General features: G+C 43.1%; 1 protein-coding gene across 1 annotated transcript; it reads right to left on the bottom strand.

The window, feature by feature from the left end:
* Positions 1-3,635: 3,635 nt before the first annotated feature.
* LOC128199220 (glucose dehydrogenase [FAD, quinone]-like) lies at positions 3,636-18,427 on the bottom strand. The gene is made up of 4 exons (XM_052887752.1): positions 18,170-18,427; positions 9,162-9,316; positions 6,903-7,017; positions 3,636-5,019 (listed from the first exon to the last, which is right to left on the bottom strand). The coding sequence occupies exons 1-4, from the start codon at positions 18,425-18,427 to the stop codon at positions 3,685-3,687; spliced, it is 1,863 nt and encodes a 620-aa protein (XP_052743712.1). The 3' UTR covers positions 3,636-3,684.
* Between the last annotated feature and the right edge of the window lie 403 nt (positions 18,428-18,830).

Raw genomic sequence — 18,830 nt, 5'->3', positions numbered from 1 at the left:
AAAGGCGTTAAGTTTTTGAAGTTGATTATTTAGTCACTAGATTCCGGTACGGTAATTAACCCTCCGGTGACTTAACTGACAAGCTCTCAAACGTATAAACATAGGAGTTGGACGAGTACTTTGTAGACAGCTAATTTTCGAAAACAAATTCTTAATCTGAAAATATCAGCATGTTTTCTTTTATAATGAACGAAATTACTGACAAAACAGCTATTTTAGAATTTGCTTATAATAAATAAGGACCAAATGGGGAGCCATTTGGTCCTTATTTATTATAAGCAAATTCTTGTGTTTGGACTTGATAGGTTTGTTTAGTAAAAAAATTACCCACTGTCGTCGGTTTTTGAAAATTATTAAAGTTATAATATTACTTACATTCCACTTGGGGTTCTCAGTGAGTCTATTGGCGATAACGCAGCCCGCCGCGCCGGCGCCCACCACTATGAAGTCGTACTCCCTGTGGTCGCGCCTGGTGGGTTCGGCCTCGCGGTCGCACAGCTGTTGCTTGCGCTGTTCCGAGGACCCGCCGTACAGCTGCACCAGCAGGTTGAGGAACACGTGCACCAAGCTGGAGCACGCGCCCACCGTGCCGGCTTGACACGCTGACGTGAGCTTCTCTGGCCACACCATGCTGCTCTCCAATATACTATCACTTTGTAACAGAGCTTATGTGACGTGACATATTTGAAATTCGAGGATTATTGCCACCATGCTCATTTGCCTTCAAACTGATCAGTGGGTAGAAAATATTATAATGTTATTTTTCGCTTTTTTTAGTTTCTTGCGTACGTTTGTGTTTTTGAATTTATTTTTCAATTTTCTGTATAAACATAGTTAGTGTAAAAAATCACCTTCGGGGTGATCTTTCGGGGCTAAATAATCCCCTGTTTATACCCATAGAGTTTAAATTGTTTCTGAAATTTGTAAGGAACTAACTTCGAAAATACCCTTTCCTATAAAAAATAATTATCAAAATCGGACAATTATTCAGTAAAGTTATGCGTGTTCATACATATAAGAAGTCGGTTAAAAATATACGCAGTAATTTGAGAACTTTGCTTAGTTTTTTTATCGGTTGAAAACTGAAATTTACTATATACCATGTCCCGAAACATTGAGTACTTAAGACGTAATAACTTCAACAACCTTCCAAAGATGTCAGATGAACAGGTATCTAGTGTCGTCTACTGGTAGTATCAAAGGTCTTTATTCTGCTACTCGAGCGCAGTAAGTAGCATAAATTAATAAGACGTCAGCTCTGCTATATTAAAGTTAAAAGTAAATGATTTTTTTTTGGATATTGTACGAACACCTTCTATTTTCGTCTTTCAATATACATATATATACATTCGTTTCGCACAGACTATTTGTTTGTTATATATTTTTTTTAAGTTAATATACATTTAATTAATAATAAAGAAACCAACCAAGAGTTTAACCAATTTCAAAGACTAAGAATCGATAAATAACATCCTATTCGCTAGTGAATGGAATTCACTGGGGAAAAGTTAATGTACGAAAAACCGTTTGTACAACTATTATTATTGTTTTGTGCCAGTTTCATTATCTGCCTGTTTTATTATCGACTAATTAAAACAAAATAAAACACAAGACGATATTGCATAAACTTTAATGTAGGCGTGGGGTACTTTCGTTTCTACATTTATTTTTCTTCTATACTTACGAATAATTTTTGACTTTCAAGGTTTTACTCGTATTTATATAGAATTTTCAGATACCCTCGCAATTTATGGCCATATGAGACTTTAAGTTTTAAATCAATCCAAACATAGGTTAAATTATTATTTATACACATACACATAATTTGGATAGTGTACTTGTCATACCTACTAGTGATACGTGTTTTATAAACCGACTTCAAAAAAAGGAAGAGGTTCTCAATTCAATAAAAGAAAATTGAAACAGTATTTTGGGTCTGATAGGTTCCGTTTATAGGTTTTATACCTATGAATTTGACGTATGATGTCTTTTTTACATACATATTTTTAACCGACTTCCAAAAAGGAGGAGGTTCTACGTTCGACTGTATGTATGTTTTTTTTTTATGTATGTCCAGCGATAATTCCGTCATTTATGGACCGATTTTGAAAATTCTTTTTTTGTTTTGAAGGGTTTGATTCCAGGGTGGTCTCATTTTTTTCATGTCAGGATCTGATGATGGCATCCTGGAGAAATTGAGGTGAATTTTCGAAAATTGTAGAGTCGGCTAGTGTGTTTGTTAGTGTTTCCATAAGGTATTTTAAGCCACTAAAATTTTATGAAGGTTTGGAGTTGGTCTGATGATGGAGCCGAAACACAGACGATGGAACTCGTCAACGATTTACAGCAGTTACCTATTGTTTGGGCTTGATTAATTTGTATTCATGAGAACTTTCCACCTATATGGGTTGTGACTGTATAAAAGGTCTGGTGATGAAAACGGACAGTTAAGACAATTTCTTATTGGTCCTTGGCACCGCCTTCAAACTGATCAGAATGAAGCATGTAGGTAAGATGTTATTTTTTGCTTTTTAGTTTAAGTTAATTTTTGAGTTGGAAGTCGGTTGATTTTTTTTTTATTTTATAAGATCGTGTCAAAACAATTGATAATTTTTTTTTAGTTTGTGAGAATTTTTAAATTCTAAAAAAGTTGATAACTCATACCTTAGTAATTAAAAAATTACATTTGTGCATCTTTATTTAAAACATAAACTAGTTAGAAAAAAAAAGAATTTGCGTTTGTTTAAGAAAATATGTTTATTGTTCTCAGTTTACTCAGTGCGATCAGTTTGAAGGCGGTTAGTGATGTAATAATTAAATTTTTTAAATCATAAAGATTTAGGATTTTCAGACAGTTCTTTCAGAAACGGTTTTTTAATACATCACTAACTTGGTAATGCCTTCAACCTGATCGCACTGAGCAAACTGAGAAGGTAGCACATACGATATTATTTTACGCTTTTTAGTTTAGTAAAAACATTTTTATAATTTTGAAGTCGGTTTTTTATTGTTTTTTATAACCATTATTATATGTATAGAGTAAATGTATGATTATGATTAATGTGAAAAAACTCCTCAAAACCTTTAGATTATTCAAAAGGTAGCTACTGTAAACCGTTGAGGAGTTCCATTACCTGTCCTTCGTCTTCTTAATCAGACCCCTAATGACAGTCACAACCCATCCAGGTGAAAAGTTCTCGTCAATACAAATTAATCAAGCCCAATCACAAGGAAGCTACTGTAAACCGTAAAGTTTCATTAACACCTGTCCTTCGACTTCATCACCGTCGTCGACGCAAAATAATCAGGCCCAAATACTGTAAATTGTTGAAGTCACAACCTCGTCTGTGTTTCGGTTTCATCACCTGATCGACATTAGACCTTTAATCGCTTTACAATTTTAGAAAGTATCCCTCGATTGTTCTAGGATCTTATTATCATATCCTGACATTTGCATTAATTCAGTAGTTTCAGCGTGATGCCCAGTCATTAAAAAATACGGACAGACAGACAGACAGGAAATATTAAGCTTACAAACTTACAAAAATATTTACCATAAATTACATTTAAAAGGAACAGTATTTATTTTGAATAAATAGAAATATACTATTTTATATTTTTTTTATTTATTTGTTGTTATAGTTTTACTTATTGGACGCTTTCCAATTAAGAATACAAATAAAATCAGAAACAATAATTGTTAGTACGATGTTGCCATTCTTTGATTACGAAATCGATGCCCCTCTCCGCGATCATCATGGCCGGGGCACACGTATTCCCGCGTATTACCACCGGCATCATCGACGCGTCGATCACTCGCAGCCATTTGATGCCGTACACCCGGAGCTTATTATCTAATACAGCTTTCTTGTCCCACTTCGGGCCCATCTTACAGGTTCCGACTTGATGGTGCGTGGTGGAGGTGTACTGTTTGATCAAACAAAGGAAATACTCGTCGGTGCCCCACTCGTGTTGCTTACAGTGCGGCATTTGCTCCCGCACGTAATACGCTCCCCGCGCTTTAAAGGCTTCTGTATTTTCTAGAGACAATAAGAAACGCACACCCTTCATCAGAGGTATCAGATCCCTGTCGTCGCCTAAATAGTTTACATGTAGTCTTGGAGGACCGTGTGGATCATCTTCATTTAATAGCAATTTGCCTCTACTTTTGGGAACTAAGTTCATAGTTCTCGGTATCACTCCCTCATAGTATGCGGCCGGCCAATATAAATTTTCTATTGTTAGACCGTTTCTAAGTAAATTTTTCAGCTCTCGAATGGGGCTAGCTTGATTTTGTAAATCGGGTGATGTCAAATATGGCTCTGTTTTTAAAAACACAGATGACATCACTGGACCGAGACCCGTAAGTGGGCCTTTTTTGATTTTCATTTTGTGGAATTTCTTGACGCTACTTATCATCTCTTTGTTAGAAACCGCTGTGGAAGAATCATTCGACAAAGCTATCACTATGCCGTCAAATGAAACGTGATCGTGGAGATTCTCTCCTACAGCTAAATCTTGTATAACAGGGATATTTAGACTTTCTAAATGTTCTCTCGGTCCTATTCCAGATAACATCAACAATTTTGCCGAGTTGATTGTTCCAGCGCTAACGATGACCTCTTTTGTGGCGTGCGCCTTATATGTTACACCACCCTTCACGTACTCGACTCCGTAAGCATTATCATTTTTGTCTATCAGTATCTTTGTTACTTCTGCTTCTGATTTAATAAAGAGATTTGTTCTTTTATGTCGGATTGGTGATATGAAAGCCTTGTTGGCCGATACTCTTTCACCGTCGACCTGGAACGCTTGTAATTGCATGGTGCTCACTTGTTCGGCTCCATTATAATCGCGGAATGGTATTCCTCTTTCATTGTAGGCTTCAACCAACATGTTGGCGGGGTCGTCGACGTAAGGGAACCACCCTACAGGCTGTTCGCCCTTCGCTCCGTGGTAATCACTGTCGACAGCATCTTTATTCATATTGCGTTCGGATTTCAGAAAGAATGGCAGCACCTGTTGAAACGACAATTATGAAATTTGAATTTTTTATAAAAATAACTAGTGGGTCATGTCAATTATATATCGAAATCTTAAAACTATTTGTGATAGGTACTCATAGTGTAACACTTATAGTAGAGTAGAGGATCCCAATATAAGACGATCACACCGATTTATTGAATGAAAAGTTTTCTATAATAAATCAATATATAAATATAAATATCATATTGTATAAGGGGTTGTCTAAAAATTTTCTTATTCAACAATGAATAACAATTAACTTGTTCACTGGTTTGGTTAATAGACAAATTTCATAGATATAGATACCAATCCAGCGAGCGAAAGTATAAAGCTAATTGATCCAGTTATCTTAGTAGGTTCACCTCAGAATTTGAGATATCCAGCTGAATATTTTTGTATAAACTTGTATTTTGCATTCAAAGTTTTCTCAAAAGCTACATATGAGCACGTCTATTAAAATTTGGGGACAAAGGTCACAAAAATCGTGTTTTTGCAAATATGTCATTTTCTATGGGTATTTTGCTGTATCAACTAATATAATAAATGCGAAAGTAAGTCTGTCTGTCTGTTACATTTTCACAGGTAAACCGCTTTAAACGAAATTTAGTATAGAGATGAAGTGCACCTTGGAGCAGAACATAGGCTACTTTTTTCCCAGAATAATGCACGGACTAAAAAGAAACAGATTTTAGTAGTTTGCATACCTATATGTTACCATTTCTGAGGGACAAGATTTAAAGTTAAAGAAAACCTTTGGCAAATTTTTATTTGGTGTGAATATTTATATTAAATGAACATGAATTAATACATTTACAAAAGATTTATTAATATAAATAAGAATTGTAAAAAAAACAGGCTTGAACTTATGTATACCTACGTCTCTATAGCTCCATCCTTCGTTCTCCATGAGCCGGTCGGAGTCCGCCATGTTTCCCCTGACGTACCCCAGCGAGTTGTGTCATATGTCATACTTACGTCTCTATAGCTCCATCCCTCGTTCCCCATGAGCGCCCACCGGTCGTAGTCCGCCATGTTCCCTCTGACGTACCCCAGCGAGTTGTGTCATATGTCATACTTACGTCTCTATAGCTCCATCCCTCGTTCCCCATGAGCGCCCACCGGTCGTAGTCCGCCATGTTCCCCCTGACGTACCCCAGCGAGTTGTGTCATATGTCGTACTTACGTCTCTATAGCTCCATCCCTCGTTCCCCATGAGCGCCCACCGGTCGTAGTCCGCCATGTTCCCCCTGACGTACCCCAGCGAGTTGTGTCATATGTCATACTTACGTCTCTATAGCTCCATCCCTCGTTCCCCATGAGCGCCCACCGGTCGTAGTCCGCCATGTTCCCCCTGACGTACCCCAGCGAGTTGTGTCATATGTCATACTTACGTCTCTATAGCTCCATCCTTCGTTCCCCATGAGCGCCCACCGGTCGTAGTCCGCCATGTTCCCCCTGACGTACTCCAGCGAGTTGTGTCATATGTCATACTTACGTCTCTATAGCTCCATCCTTCGTTCCCCATAGTCCGCCATGTTCCCCCTGACGTACCCCAGCGAGTTGTGTCATATGTCATACTTACGTCTCTATAGCTCCATCCTTCGTTCCCCATAGTCCGCCATGTTCCCCCTGACGTACCCCAGCGAGTTGTGTCATATGTCATACTTACGTCTCTATAGCTGCATCCCTCGTTCCCCATGAGCGCCCACCGGTCGTAGTCCGCCATGTTCCCCCTGACGTACCCCAGCGAGCTGTGTCATATGTCATACTTACGTCTCTATAGCTCCATCCTTCGTTCCCCATGAGCGCCCACCGGTCGTAGTCCGCCATGTTCCCCCTGACGTACCCCAGCGAGTTGTGTCATATGTCATACTTACGTCTCTATAGCTCCATCCTTCGTTCCCCATGAGCGCCCACCGGTCGTAGTCCGCCATGTTCCCTCTGACGTACGCCATGCCGTTGATCGAGCTTGAACCGCCCATCGTTTTACCCCTAAAATAAGATACCTTGAAGAAACAGCCTATATACAAGTACATAATATACTATATTGATGTTTCGTAAATGTTTATTTTACTGTATCAAAAACATTACATCCTGTTAGTTACTTTACTTATGAACTTATTTAACGGTGACGGTGACGATGATGACGATATTGATGATGATGATGATGACAAACACTGATATCGAGGTTGTTAATGCCTTTGAAGATTTTTTCCAGAATGTTCCTATCTTGTTAACTGATTCACTAGATTCGTCTGCTACGGAAGCCCAGAGACTATTAAGAGGCAATGTTAAAGAGTGCAACGTTCTTTTTGAATTTCACCACATAACTGTATCAGACATTAAAAGATCTTTCAATTTATTAAAATTAAAAAGAACCGGAGATCTGTGGGGCATGTCAGTGAAAGTAATATCTAATATAATTGATATCATTGCTCCCCACTTAGCTATTATTTTTAATGAATGTGTGGACTTAGGTATTTTTCCGAACCTAATGAAGCATGGCAAATTGATACCACTTTTTAAATCAGGAGACAAATCAGATCTTAATAATTATAGACCGATTACAATATTGCCAACACTTAGCAAGGTCTTTGAAAAAATCATATTAAATCAACTTTTATGTCATTTTAATTTAAATAACTTGTTTCATCCTGAACAGTATGGTTTTACAAAAGGTCGCAATACAACTGATGCAGGGGCTAAACTTTTAAAACATATTTATGAAGCATGGGAAGGTTCTAAGAATGCTATTGGTGTGTTCTGTGATCTGTCCAAGGCGTTCGATTGTGTTGACCATAACACCCTTCTACTTAAGTTAAGCCACTATGGCATCAAAAGTGTTGCACTCGATCTCATTGCCTCTTATCTCAGTGATAGAACACAGAAGGTATGCATAAATGATATAAAGTCGCACGGTTCCACTACCATAATGGGCGTCCCACAGGGTTCAATTCTGGGTCCTTTTCTATTTTTAGTGTACATAAACGATTTACCATACCATGTCAGCGGCATATGTGAGATTGTACTGTTTGCTGATGATACATCCTTAATTTTTAAGTCCGACAGAAATAAAGATAACTCTGACGACGTAAACAGTGCCATATCGCATGTGTCGCATTGGTTTACTGCAAATAATCTACTTTTGAATGCTAAGAAAACAAAATGTATTGAGTTTTAATTGCCAAATGTTATAAAACTAGATAAGTCTATAATGATCGATGGTGAAACACTAGAAATGGAGAGTTCCACAGTTTTCCTGGGAGTGACCTTGGATTGTAAACTTCAGTGGGGTGCTCATATAGAAAAACTGTCTGGTAAACTTAGCTCAGCGGCATTTGCCGTGAGAAAAATAAGACAGTTTACTGATGTCGATACAGCTAGGCTTGTTTATTTTGCGTACTTTCACAGCGTAATGTCTTACGGTATTTTATCGTGGGGCAAGGCTGCCGATATACAATCTATATTTGTACTTCAAAAAAGAGCAATTCGAGCAATATATCAATTAAAATCACGCGAGTCCCTTCGTCAAAAGTTTAAAGAAATATGTATACTAACAGTAGCCTGTCAATATATATATAACTGTATAATATATGTAAGACAAAATATTAATTTGTACAAACGAAAAGGAGATCTAAACCCACGTCTTACTAGACACGGGCATAAGTTAGTTATTTCTGCATATCGTCTCCAAAGAGTAAAAAAATCTTTTGTAGGTTTGGGTGTACTCTTCTATAATAAGATCCCCAAGACTGTGATGGACCTGCCAATGCATAGCTTTAAGCAATGTGTTAAAAAACATTTACTTAGTCGAGGGTACTACAACATTGATGAGTTCCTTAATGATAAAAATGCTTGGAGGCCGTTGGATCAGCTTCCACCTTCACACAGGAAGTAAAACTATAACAAATGTAAACAGTAATTGTTATCAATTGTAAATTATAATACTGTATGACTTTTTCAAAAGAGCAACTGTTGAGTTTCTTGCCGGTATCTTCTCAGCAGGACCTGCCTTCCGAACCGGTGGTAGAATCTTTACAAATAGTCAACTGACGTGTCAAAAGTGCTTGTAAACTGAGCCTACTTGAAATAAATGATTTTTGATTTGATTTGATTTGATTTGACGAAATACGTGCCTCGGCCACGCGCATCGTCCTCCGGATGCGAGGCAGCTCTTGCCGTTGGGTTCCGTGGTGTACTGCCAGTCGATGTTTGAGCTCTGGAGCGTCCCGGCCAAGCCAGGTACCGATGTGATGTCGGGCTCTTCTGGCCCGGCTTCCAACAGCAACACCTGACGAGGAAGCAGTTACTGTAGAACATTGTAGACTTATCTCCTAGGATGCTCCGGTTATTTGTAGAGTCTAGGTCGAGTCGCTTAGATTCGTTGGGTTCTAACGAAAATATTTTTTTAATCTATAATAATTTTTCTACCTAAAGAAAGGTTCTATTAAATATTAAAAGACGTTTCGGGAAAGTAATGTGTAACTAATCGGATTAAGTAACTTTAATCACCTTTAAAAAGGTAGAAGCTATCGCGTAGGTATATATAGACATACCGCGTATTAATTGTTATTCATAATAATATAGCCTTCCTCCTATCCAAATTCAATTCGAAGCAGCAGTTTCCGAGATTATCAACCAAACAAACTTCAGTTTTCTAATTTTACTAGATAATTCATTATTGTATATAGAGTGGAACTCGCGTGACGAGGGTTCCGAACGATGTTAATCTATTATGTTTTGAAAAGTGACCTGAAATTGTACCTAATTATATATTTTTCAGGTTTGCTTGATTCGTTAAATAATTATCTAAACTAAAATTATTATTATAATATATATGTCGTAAAAATCGTAGAGTCATTAATAAAAATATGGACAGAACCGCTGACCTAAGCTTGGTCATCGGCTCTGCCAATTACAATAGGTATGCTATGCTTAACCTCACTAATCGCTTACACAATAAACTACTCTTAATTTTACTATTTTGCCCTGGTAGTTGTGGTAGAGGAAGTACATCGAGCAAGTCCCAGGACTTGTGACCATTGGGTGTGGTTTAAAGGCGCCTTTTAATACTAGTAAACACTCACCAACCCTGCCCGACGTGCTCTCCATGCCCACAGTAAACCATTTAAGATCAATAATTACTTCATCACGAAACATTATCGAACAAAATCACTAACGCGACAAGCAGCATGACGCCTCAAGCTGCTCAACAAAGAATTGAACCAATTAATAGCCCAAGTCACTAATTACTTTCCTTTTCTTAATAACACTACTTAACACTTCACTATTTCACTATACTTAACAAGTAGATTGTAGAAGACGATTATTCCATCTTAAAAACGCGATTAGAACTGAATTACTAAATCAATAGACTACGGAGACAGACGGAGGCAGGATGCCTCACTAGAGTGAACACACAGTGACGGTACACGCGTACGCGCCATTTGGGACGCGATGCCATTGGATGAGAGTTACGTGATCATTTCCTATTGGTCGATCGCCGCCACGTTCTTTATGGTGGTAACGTTTTACAATCTTAATTACTTCTAGAGTAAATAATCAAAACCTAATTACATGAAAACTTGATTCTAAATTTATTAAATTAATTAACGTAGATTTTGCTGACCATTACGACAGCAAAATCTCAACACAGAACCTAAAGAGTTTCTTTTCTACTGCTGTCACCTGTCATCATTACTTGAGAGACAAATTATTAATTAAATCAAAACGGAATAGTATTTTGACTGCAAAATGATCAGACCACTAGATAACAAGTCGATTCGAAATAACCACAGAGCAAACATGACAACTATTAGGTCTGAGGCCATAGAGCCTTCAGTGAGCCAAGCTTCCCCGGCGACATATAGTATTTAACAAAACTTAATATTAGTTTTGATGAATAGGTTTTATAATAAATATGCAAGTTGGTAGACAAAATATTGAATGATTTACCACGTTACTTAAAGATCGTGAACTTGTACAAGTCCCCCGTGTCATCTATCTAAGCAAAAAACTAATTTCTGTATTTTTTCTAAATTACAATATTATTATATTCAATAATTTCGGAGTTAAAGAGAGAATCGTTTTCAAGTTTGAACTAATCTTGAATTACTATTCAATTATTAATATATTTTATTGAATAACTTAGAAACCATTTATTTCAAAATATTGAAAATTATCATAACAAGTATTGAATAGAAGCAGGCGTTACTTTGCGGAAGTTCATCATGATTATATAATGATTTATTTATTTTGCTATCATCCGCGAAAATTCGGCGAACCCATGCGACAACGTCACCCAGGTCCGACAAAATACTCTCTACGTACGTTTCACCCCGAAACCGGAGCATCCTCAGGAGATGTTGACTCTACAACGTGCAATTGCAAAGTGTCGTTTTGCCATGCTTGCTTCATCTCTCAGGCCCGTAAGAGCCCGGGGGGAATCGCGTCCGAAGCTGAGCTTCCTGCGCGAGGCTATCTGCTCGTAGCGTAGAGACGCTACGGTCCTTGGATACTCCCTGGTGGGAGTGTTTGTTCTTTTCCGTCTTGGATTTATTTACCTTCTCGGTTTTTCATTATCTTCTGTTATGTTAGACTTCGTTCCTTGAGGATGTCCCTCGGGAAGGGCCATCTATCCGGAGGACGAGTATGGTATGGTGCGATGTCCCTTATGTGGGGAGCAATCGCGTGGTCTGCTCGGATGTAGAGTCGCGCCGCCTGCTCAGCGATTACTGCATCTAGTTCCTCGATTCGTAGGTCCCGCGCTATAGTGCGGTTCCTAACGAATCGAGGGGCGTTCGTTAGGGTCCGTAGAGCTGCCGACTGTCTTGCACGCAGGGTTCGTCGATTGCTCTCCCGTGCGAGCGCGTACCATGCGGGCGTGGCGTAGGTGAGGATGGGGCGTACATAGGTTTTGTACACCCCAGTCTTCACCCGCAGTGGTAGGCGTGAGGAGAGCACCGGGCGGAGTAAGAATAGAGCAGATTTTGCTCTACCGTAGACTTTCTTAATGTGATGTTTCATTGTCAGTTGGCGGTCAATGGTAAGGCCAAGGTACGTGATCGTGGGTTGCCACGGTATATCCTCGCCTTGAAGTCTGAGCTTGGTCTCGGGTGGCAGGGAGCGGCCGAAGGCGATCGCCTGTGTCTTTTTCACATTCACGGACAGTCTCCATTTCTGGAGCCAGTCGGGGAGAGCGTCTAGCTGGCGTTGTAGCTTCTTGATGGCGTGCTCTGAGTTCAAGGACGTAGCTACGTAGGCCGCGTCGTCAGCGTAGAGCGCCAGTGTGACCCCGGGGAGGGATGGGATATCGTCCGTGAACAGCGAGTAGAGCACCGGTGAGAGACAGCTTCCCTGCGGTACTCCTGCCGTGGCTGGGTGTTCTTGTGAGAGCTCTTCTTGCACCTTGACCTTGAACCTTCTGTTGCTCAAGAAGGATTTTATTGTTCGGATGATCTTCGGAGGTGTTGAGGTGTGTCTCAGTTTGTGGATTAGGCCCTCGTGCCATACTCGGTCGAAGGCCTTCTCCATGTCGAGGAAAGCCGCCACCGCTTTCTCCTTTTTATTTAGGCTGCTTATCACGAGATGCAGGACTCTCGCTAACTGGAGCGTTGTGCTGTGTTCGGATCGGAACCCGAACTGCTCTTCTCTGGGAGTCAGGTGCGGCGCCAGTTCTAGCAAGAGTCGCACCTCGAATATCTTTGATAGAGTCGGAAGTAGGGTAATTGGGCGGTAGCTCTCTGCCTTGTGCGAGTTCTTCCCGGGCTTCAATAACATAATAATTTGGCCGACTTTCCATAGGTTTGGGAAGTGGCCGGCGCGTAGAATCCCGTTGTAAAGCCGGGTCAGCGCTACCACTGCTTTCCTTGGTAAGTGGCGAAGGGCGATATTGGGAATCCCGTCGTGTCCAGGGGCTTTCTTTAGCTTGGTCTTCTTAATAATTTTGCTGACCGAGCCCGGGGAAAAATAGAGAGCAGTGTCTGGGTCCTCTTCTTCTTGAGCAGCGGCTTCGAAGTGGAGTCGGTTTCCTCTTTCGACTTCCTCAGAATGTGAGGGGTCGACAACTGGGAACGGGCTAAACTGCGTCTCTAAGTGAGAAGCGAAGATCTCGGCTCTATCTGCTGCACGGTATCGGAGGTTACCATCCTCGTGCAGCAGAGGTCTTTTGGGTTCGGGAGCTCTTGTGACTTGTCTACATATCCTGTGTAGAGCCGTTTGATCGTCGCTTGCCGACTCTATATAGTCCGCCCAGTCATCGGCAGCTCTGTCAGACAGCAGAATGGCCGCTGCCAATTCATTCAATTCCCTCTTTTGGGATGGGCATCTCGTGAACTGCCACTCTCGCCTCAGCTTTCTCTTCCTCTCCAGCAGCATTTTTATTTTAGATGGTAGAGGCGGCTTTGCGTTTGTAGGTGGTGGTAGCTCAGTGGTCGCTTCATGTAGAGCTCCTTGTATGGACTGTGTTATGTCCACCGCAAGGGACTCTACCTCCTCCGGCGTGGACGCTGGTCTGGAAGGAATAGTGAGCGAGATGTGATCTTGGAACTTCTGCCAGTCAACTCTGCGCCTGGGTTTGCTTGGGAAGGATGTTCTGCATTGGTTTTCCAGGGTGACCAATATTGGGAGGTGGTCTGAGCCCATGTGTTCATGAAGGACCTCCAGCGGTGGGCGATTTACTAGACCTTGCGCCACAAAAATGTCTAGTACGTCTGGCGTGTATGAGTCGGTGTAGGGGTAGTAGGTCGGCTCCTCCGGACCAAACACATCGTACCCCTGTCGCTCCGCGTCTTCAAAAAGAGCTCTCCCTACAGGGCAGATCCTGCTGGAATGCCAGGCGGTATGCTTAGCATTCCAGTCCCCTGCTATTATTGTGGGGATGGACGAGTCGAGGATGCCTTTCACCTCATTTAGGTTTAGGCTGTTGCTTCTATAAGTGGGCGGCCTGTATGCTGCGTACAGTCGGTGTGGGCGGTTCGCTATGAGCAGCTCTATCCCCATCACTAGTAGGCTGCTGAGTTGTGGCGTCGGGAGTAGCTGATGCGTCAGCCTTCGGCGAACCAGTATTAGAAGTCCCCTCTTGGCGATCTTATTGTCATCGGGATCTGGATCGTCTTCCCTGTAGGTGAAGTACCCCGGAAAATTCGTTCGGCGCTTAGAGTCCAGGAGCGTCTCGTTGATCAGCGCTACATCTACGTCCTGCTCCCGGAGTAGCGCTCGAAAAAGAGTGGTTCGGCTCCTGATGCCGTTGGCGTTCCAGTAGATCATTCTTAAAGGCTTACTGTCCATCGAGGTTGCAGATGTTTGCTATACCTCTTAGGACTGCCTTCGCCGGGTCTTCGCCCTTTTGAATGGCCTGCAAGATGTCGTATAAGAGTTTCATCACTGACTCTACATTGAGGGTAGAGCCAGTTGTAGTCCCCGTGGTTGGGCGTGGTGGTTTGCTCTGCGCGGCTCCAGTAGAAGGGGCTGGAGGCGCTTCCGGGGCATCCCCGGAGTTCTTCTTCTTCTTTTTCTTCTTCTTTTTATTGGTTTTTGGAGCTGGGGCTCCTCGCGATGTGGGTTCGTTCGCCGGGGTTCTGATGGTTGAACCCCCGGTGGCGGTGGGTGCGCTGTCCTCATCCATTTGTGGGCGAGGTGGGTGGGTATCGCGATGGGTAGAGCTGGCCGCTACCGTGCCAGCTCTCTTGTTTCTTGCCTCTCTCTTGTACGTCGGGCAGGAGACATGGTTCGCAGGATGTGGGCCACCGCAGTTGGCACACGTGTCCGGTTGGTCTGAGGGCCGGGGGCATTCAAAGGCTCTATGCTCGCCACCGCAGCGTACGCAGGCCTGCTTGCGGTGGCAATTGTGCGAGCTGTGTCTAAAAAGCTGGCAGCGGTGGCATTGGGCGGGCCCCTTCTTCCCGCGCCATGCATCAATCCGAACTCCCGGCATGTAGAGCAGCTCTTTGATGTCATATATCTTTTGGAAATCTGGAGTGCGCTTTATAATGGCGAGGAAGATGCAGCCGGGCCGTCCTTTGCGGGCCTTGATGCGTCGAACCAGCTCCGGCTGGAAACCCAGTGAGCGAAGTTCCTCTTCCAGCTCTACCTCTTCGGTATTGACTGGTACTCCTCTAATCGCCACCTTGAGGCTTCTATCTTGTGGTAGAGAGTAAGAGAACCAAGACAGCGTCTCAGTTTTCTCTAACTCTACTAGGTAGCGCTGCACTATGCGGTACTCCTCTTCGTCCGTAGGCGAGAATTTAATGCCCTTCCCGAAGGGACGGGCGTTTGGCGCTCTATTGAGGCGAACCTTCAGCTGCCTGAAGTGGTGAGCCCAGTTTGGCAGCGACTCTACGACTAGCGGCGGGTAGCGCGGCCGCTTTGCCGAAGGCTGCTGGGGCGGAGGTTGAGAGGCTCCGCCGTTGGTCGGGTTGGATGATTGTGGGCCTTTGTCTTGGCGCGCTGCGTCTGCAAAACTCGTTGGTCGAGTGGGAGCAGGCGTGGTCGATGTTGAGGGCTGCGGCGTTGTTGGCCGCGATGGTGTAGAGCTCTCCTCGGTGTCCATCTCGATAACACGAGTCGGACGATTGCGGAGGCGCGGATCGCGTTGCGGTAGAGCGTCTCTACCGGAAGTACGTTGCAGCTTTGGGTCCGGGTTTAAGTCCGTCTCCGTGCGCTGCCTTTTTAACGTCGTTGGGATGTTGGTGGGTTGGACCGCTGGGATTGGAGTTTCCGCGGCGTGCGTGCGCACCTCCACCATTTCCTCTTCGGTAGGAGTCTGCACTCCTGCGTTCTCCAGTTCCTGTAGACGGTCTTGTAGAAGTGCGGCCATGTCTCTCCTGAATTTATCGGATCCTAGATTCGACTCGTTAAGTCGGTACAGGAGTACGTAGTCGCCCTCCAAGTCGGACTTCGGGGACAAGTTCAGGGCAGGTCTGGCCGCTGCAGGTTGTTGTTTCTTTGCTGGCGGTGCGGCGGCGACAAGCGCCATGGGCTGGGCGTGAGTCGCGTCAGCTTGCTCGCTTGCCTGCGCTCGCGATGGAGGGGCATCGCTTAGCGCTGGCCGTGCAGCAGGTGTACGCGGCTCGTATAGGCTCTCTTTATGGTATTGCTGTGCTCCAGCTAGTACCTCTCGTTGGTTGGGGGGTGCGGCGGTTGATTGAGATGTCTCACCATCTCGCTTTCCCGGCCGCTGCGCGAGCGAGACAGGCTCTGCGCGGGTGGCCGCGGGTGTGAGGCGCGGCGGGGAGGCGCGGGGAATCTGCGAGGGGGTGCGGGGGGCACCCGTCTCGCTTACACCGTGCGTGCTCCTCTCTCCTTCGGCGCGTCCCGAGCGGTCTCGGGATGCTCCAGAAGTCGAGCGTCGTCTGCTTCTTAGGCTCGCTGAGGCTCGCTCGGCGTCCTTTTGCGGTCTCGGACCGCGGGGTGGTTCCATGGTGATGGTGGGTCGGCGTCACGGAGACACCAACACCGACCGGGGAACTTGCACTGTCGCGACTGTTCGCAGCCTGGATCGTGCGAATCCAGGCCGGAGTTTCTATTGGTCGCGGCTCGCGACGCGGGTGTCGCCGCCGCAGGCTCAGTCCGGCTGGACTTTGCCTGCGGGCGATGTCGGGTCGGGTTTAAGAATTAAACTCGCCGGACATACGAGTGCGGGCACGTTCAGTCCGTGCGTGAGCGTAAATGATTTTTGGTTTAACTAGATAGGTTTAACTAAAAGCATTCGCGCGCGTAGTGCAAGTAGCCATTCCTGTCGTTTTCGACCTTTGCTTCGTCTTTTATAGACCAAAAAGTAGGTGGGGCAAGAGGTGGGCGTTGCCAAGATACTCAAATGTTCGAAATGACCGTCCACAAAGGTCGCACTTTGCAAAGCATCTCCTAGATACTGGCCATAAGCTGGCAGATAATCATATGTATGACATTTTACACACTTGCAATAAAGGCCTACGACTATGCGTTTTGGAACAATTAGAAATAATAAAACATAATAAGTCAGGAATTACCTTATTAAATGAACAAATAGAGTTATCGAAGTCACCACTAATAAAAATGTTTGAATGCGATGCGAGATAAATCGCTTATATTATGAGTATCTTGGCAACGCCCACCTCTTGCCCCACCTACTTTTTGGTCTATAAAAGACGAAGCAAAGGTCGAAAACGACACTTTGCAATTGCACGTTGTAGAGTCAACATCTCCTGAGGATGCTCCGGTTTCGGGGTGAAACGTACGTAGAGAGTATTTTGTCGGACCTGGGTGACGTTGTCGCATGGGTTCGCCGAATTTTCGCGGATGATAGCAAAATAAATAAATCATTATATAATCATCATAACAAGTTCTTTGATTTGGTGTATCACACGTTGCAGTTTAAATTTCTTCTTTCGTTTTCCATGTTACCCCCTAAAAGTGACCTTCATATTAGTAAATTTCAAAGTTCTGAAGTTTTCCGGAAATCTTTAAGTACAAGGCTAACTTCTGTATTTTTTTCAAAATTTGGAGTTTAGTATATTTGGAGAAAGGGGGGGAGGGAATGGTCTATTTTCTTGAATAACTTGTATACTATTTATTTCAAAATTACAAAAAAAAAACATTTTCAAAATCCTCGTTACAAGACCTTTCATCTGATGTTTCACATGATGCAGTTTGAATTTTTTTTTGTATTTTCCATCTTTATATTCAAAAGATTCAAAATTTTCCGGAAATTTTAAAGTAAAAAGCTTATTTCTGTATTTTTTTCACTGTAACAGTTTCTGTAGTAGTTTCGGCGAAAAAGTGCATGGTCAATTGTCGTCTATTTGTTTAAATAACTTTCAAGCTATTTTTTTTTATTCCACAAAAAATATGTTTAATCCTCATAACATAATCTGATGTATCACATGATGAAGGTTATAAAAGTTTTTTTTTCAACTTTCCATCTTACCCATATAAGTGCCCCCATGTTTAAATTTTATCTATTCACGATACATCCCTGCATATGGGTCACAAGAATTGATATGTGTACCTACCAAATATCAACTGGATTGGTCCAGTACATTCGGAGACTTTAAAATGTGCGCGAGTGATATTATAAGGGTTCCGTTTTTGTACTACGTATAGTATACGTTCGGAACCCTAAAAATACTGTCGTCTGTTTTTCAATGTTATTAAATTATGGGCTTACCTTCCATTTAGGGTTCTCAGTGAGTCTATTGGCGATAACGCAGCCCGCCGCGCCGGCGCCCACCACTATGAAGTCGTACTCGCCGTGGTCGCGCCTGGCGGGTTCGGCCTCGCGGTCGCACAACTGCTGCTTGCACTGGTCCGACGAGCCGCCGTACAGCTGCACCAGCAGGCTGAGGAACACGTGCGCGAAGCTGGAGCACGCGCCCGCCGAGCCGGCCTGACACGCCGCCGTGAGGTTCACTGGCTGCCACACCATGCTGCTGTGCAATATAACTTGACAATCAACATTGACATTTAACAGCTTTTGTGGCAGATCTCGTGCGAGGAAAAACTATCGCCATTAATTATTATTATCAAGAAGAAACGTTGTTGTTTCCATGATTATATAATGATTTATTTATTTTGCTATCATCCGCGAAAAGTCGACGAACCCATGCGACAACGTCACCCAGGTCCGACAAAATACTCTCTACGTACGTTTCACCCCGAAACCGGAGCATCCTCAGGAGATGTTGACTCTACAACGTGCAATTGCAAAGAACTTTGCAATTGCACGTTGTAGATGCACGTTGCACGTGCACGGATGATAGCAAAATAAATAAATCATTATATAATCATGGAAACAACAACGTTTCTTCTTGATAATAATAATTAATGGC

This window comes from Bicyclus anynana, chromosome 2 (genome assembly GCF_947172395.1).
Source record: "Bicyclus anynana chromosome 2, ilBicAnyn1.1, whole genome shotgun sequence".
In the NCBI taxonomy this organism is placed as follows: domain Eukaryota; kingdom Metazoa; phylum Arthropoda; class Insecta; order Lepidoptera; family Nymphalidae; genus Bicyclus; species Bicyclus anynana.
This window is presented reverse-complemented; position numbering and strand designations above follow the sequence as displayed.

Bases quoted from the DNA above. Each gene is read 5' to 3' on its own strand.
- LOC128199220 (XM_052887752.1), bottom strand. From the start codon at position 18,427: ATGGTGTGGCAGCCAGTGAACCTCACGGCGGCGTGTCAGGCCGGCTCG. The intron at 9,317-18,169 runs GTAAGCCCATAA...CTTCCTCGTCAG, and splicing joins CTGAGAACCCTAAATGGAAG to GTGTTGCTGTTGGAAGCCGG. The intron at 7,018-9,161 runs GCACGTATTTCG...ATCTTATTTTAG, and splicing joins GGACGATGCGCGTGGCCGAG to GGGTAAAACGATGGGCGGTT.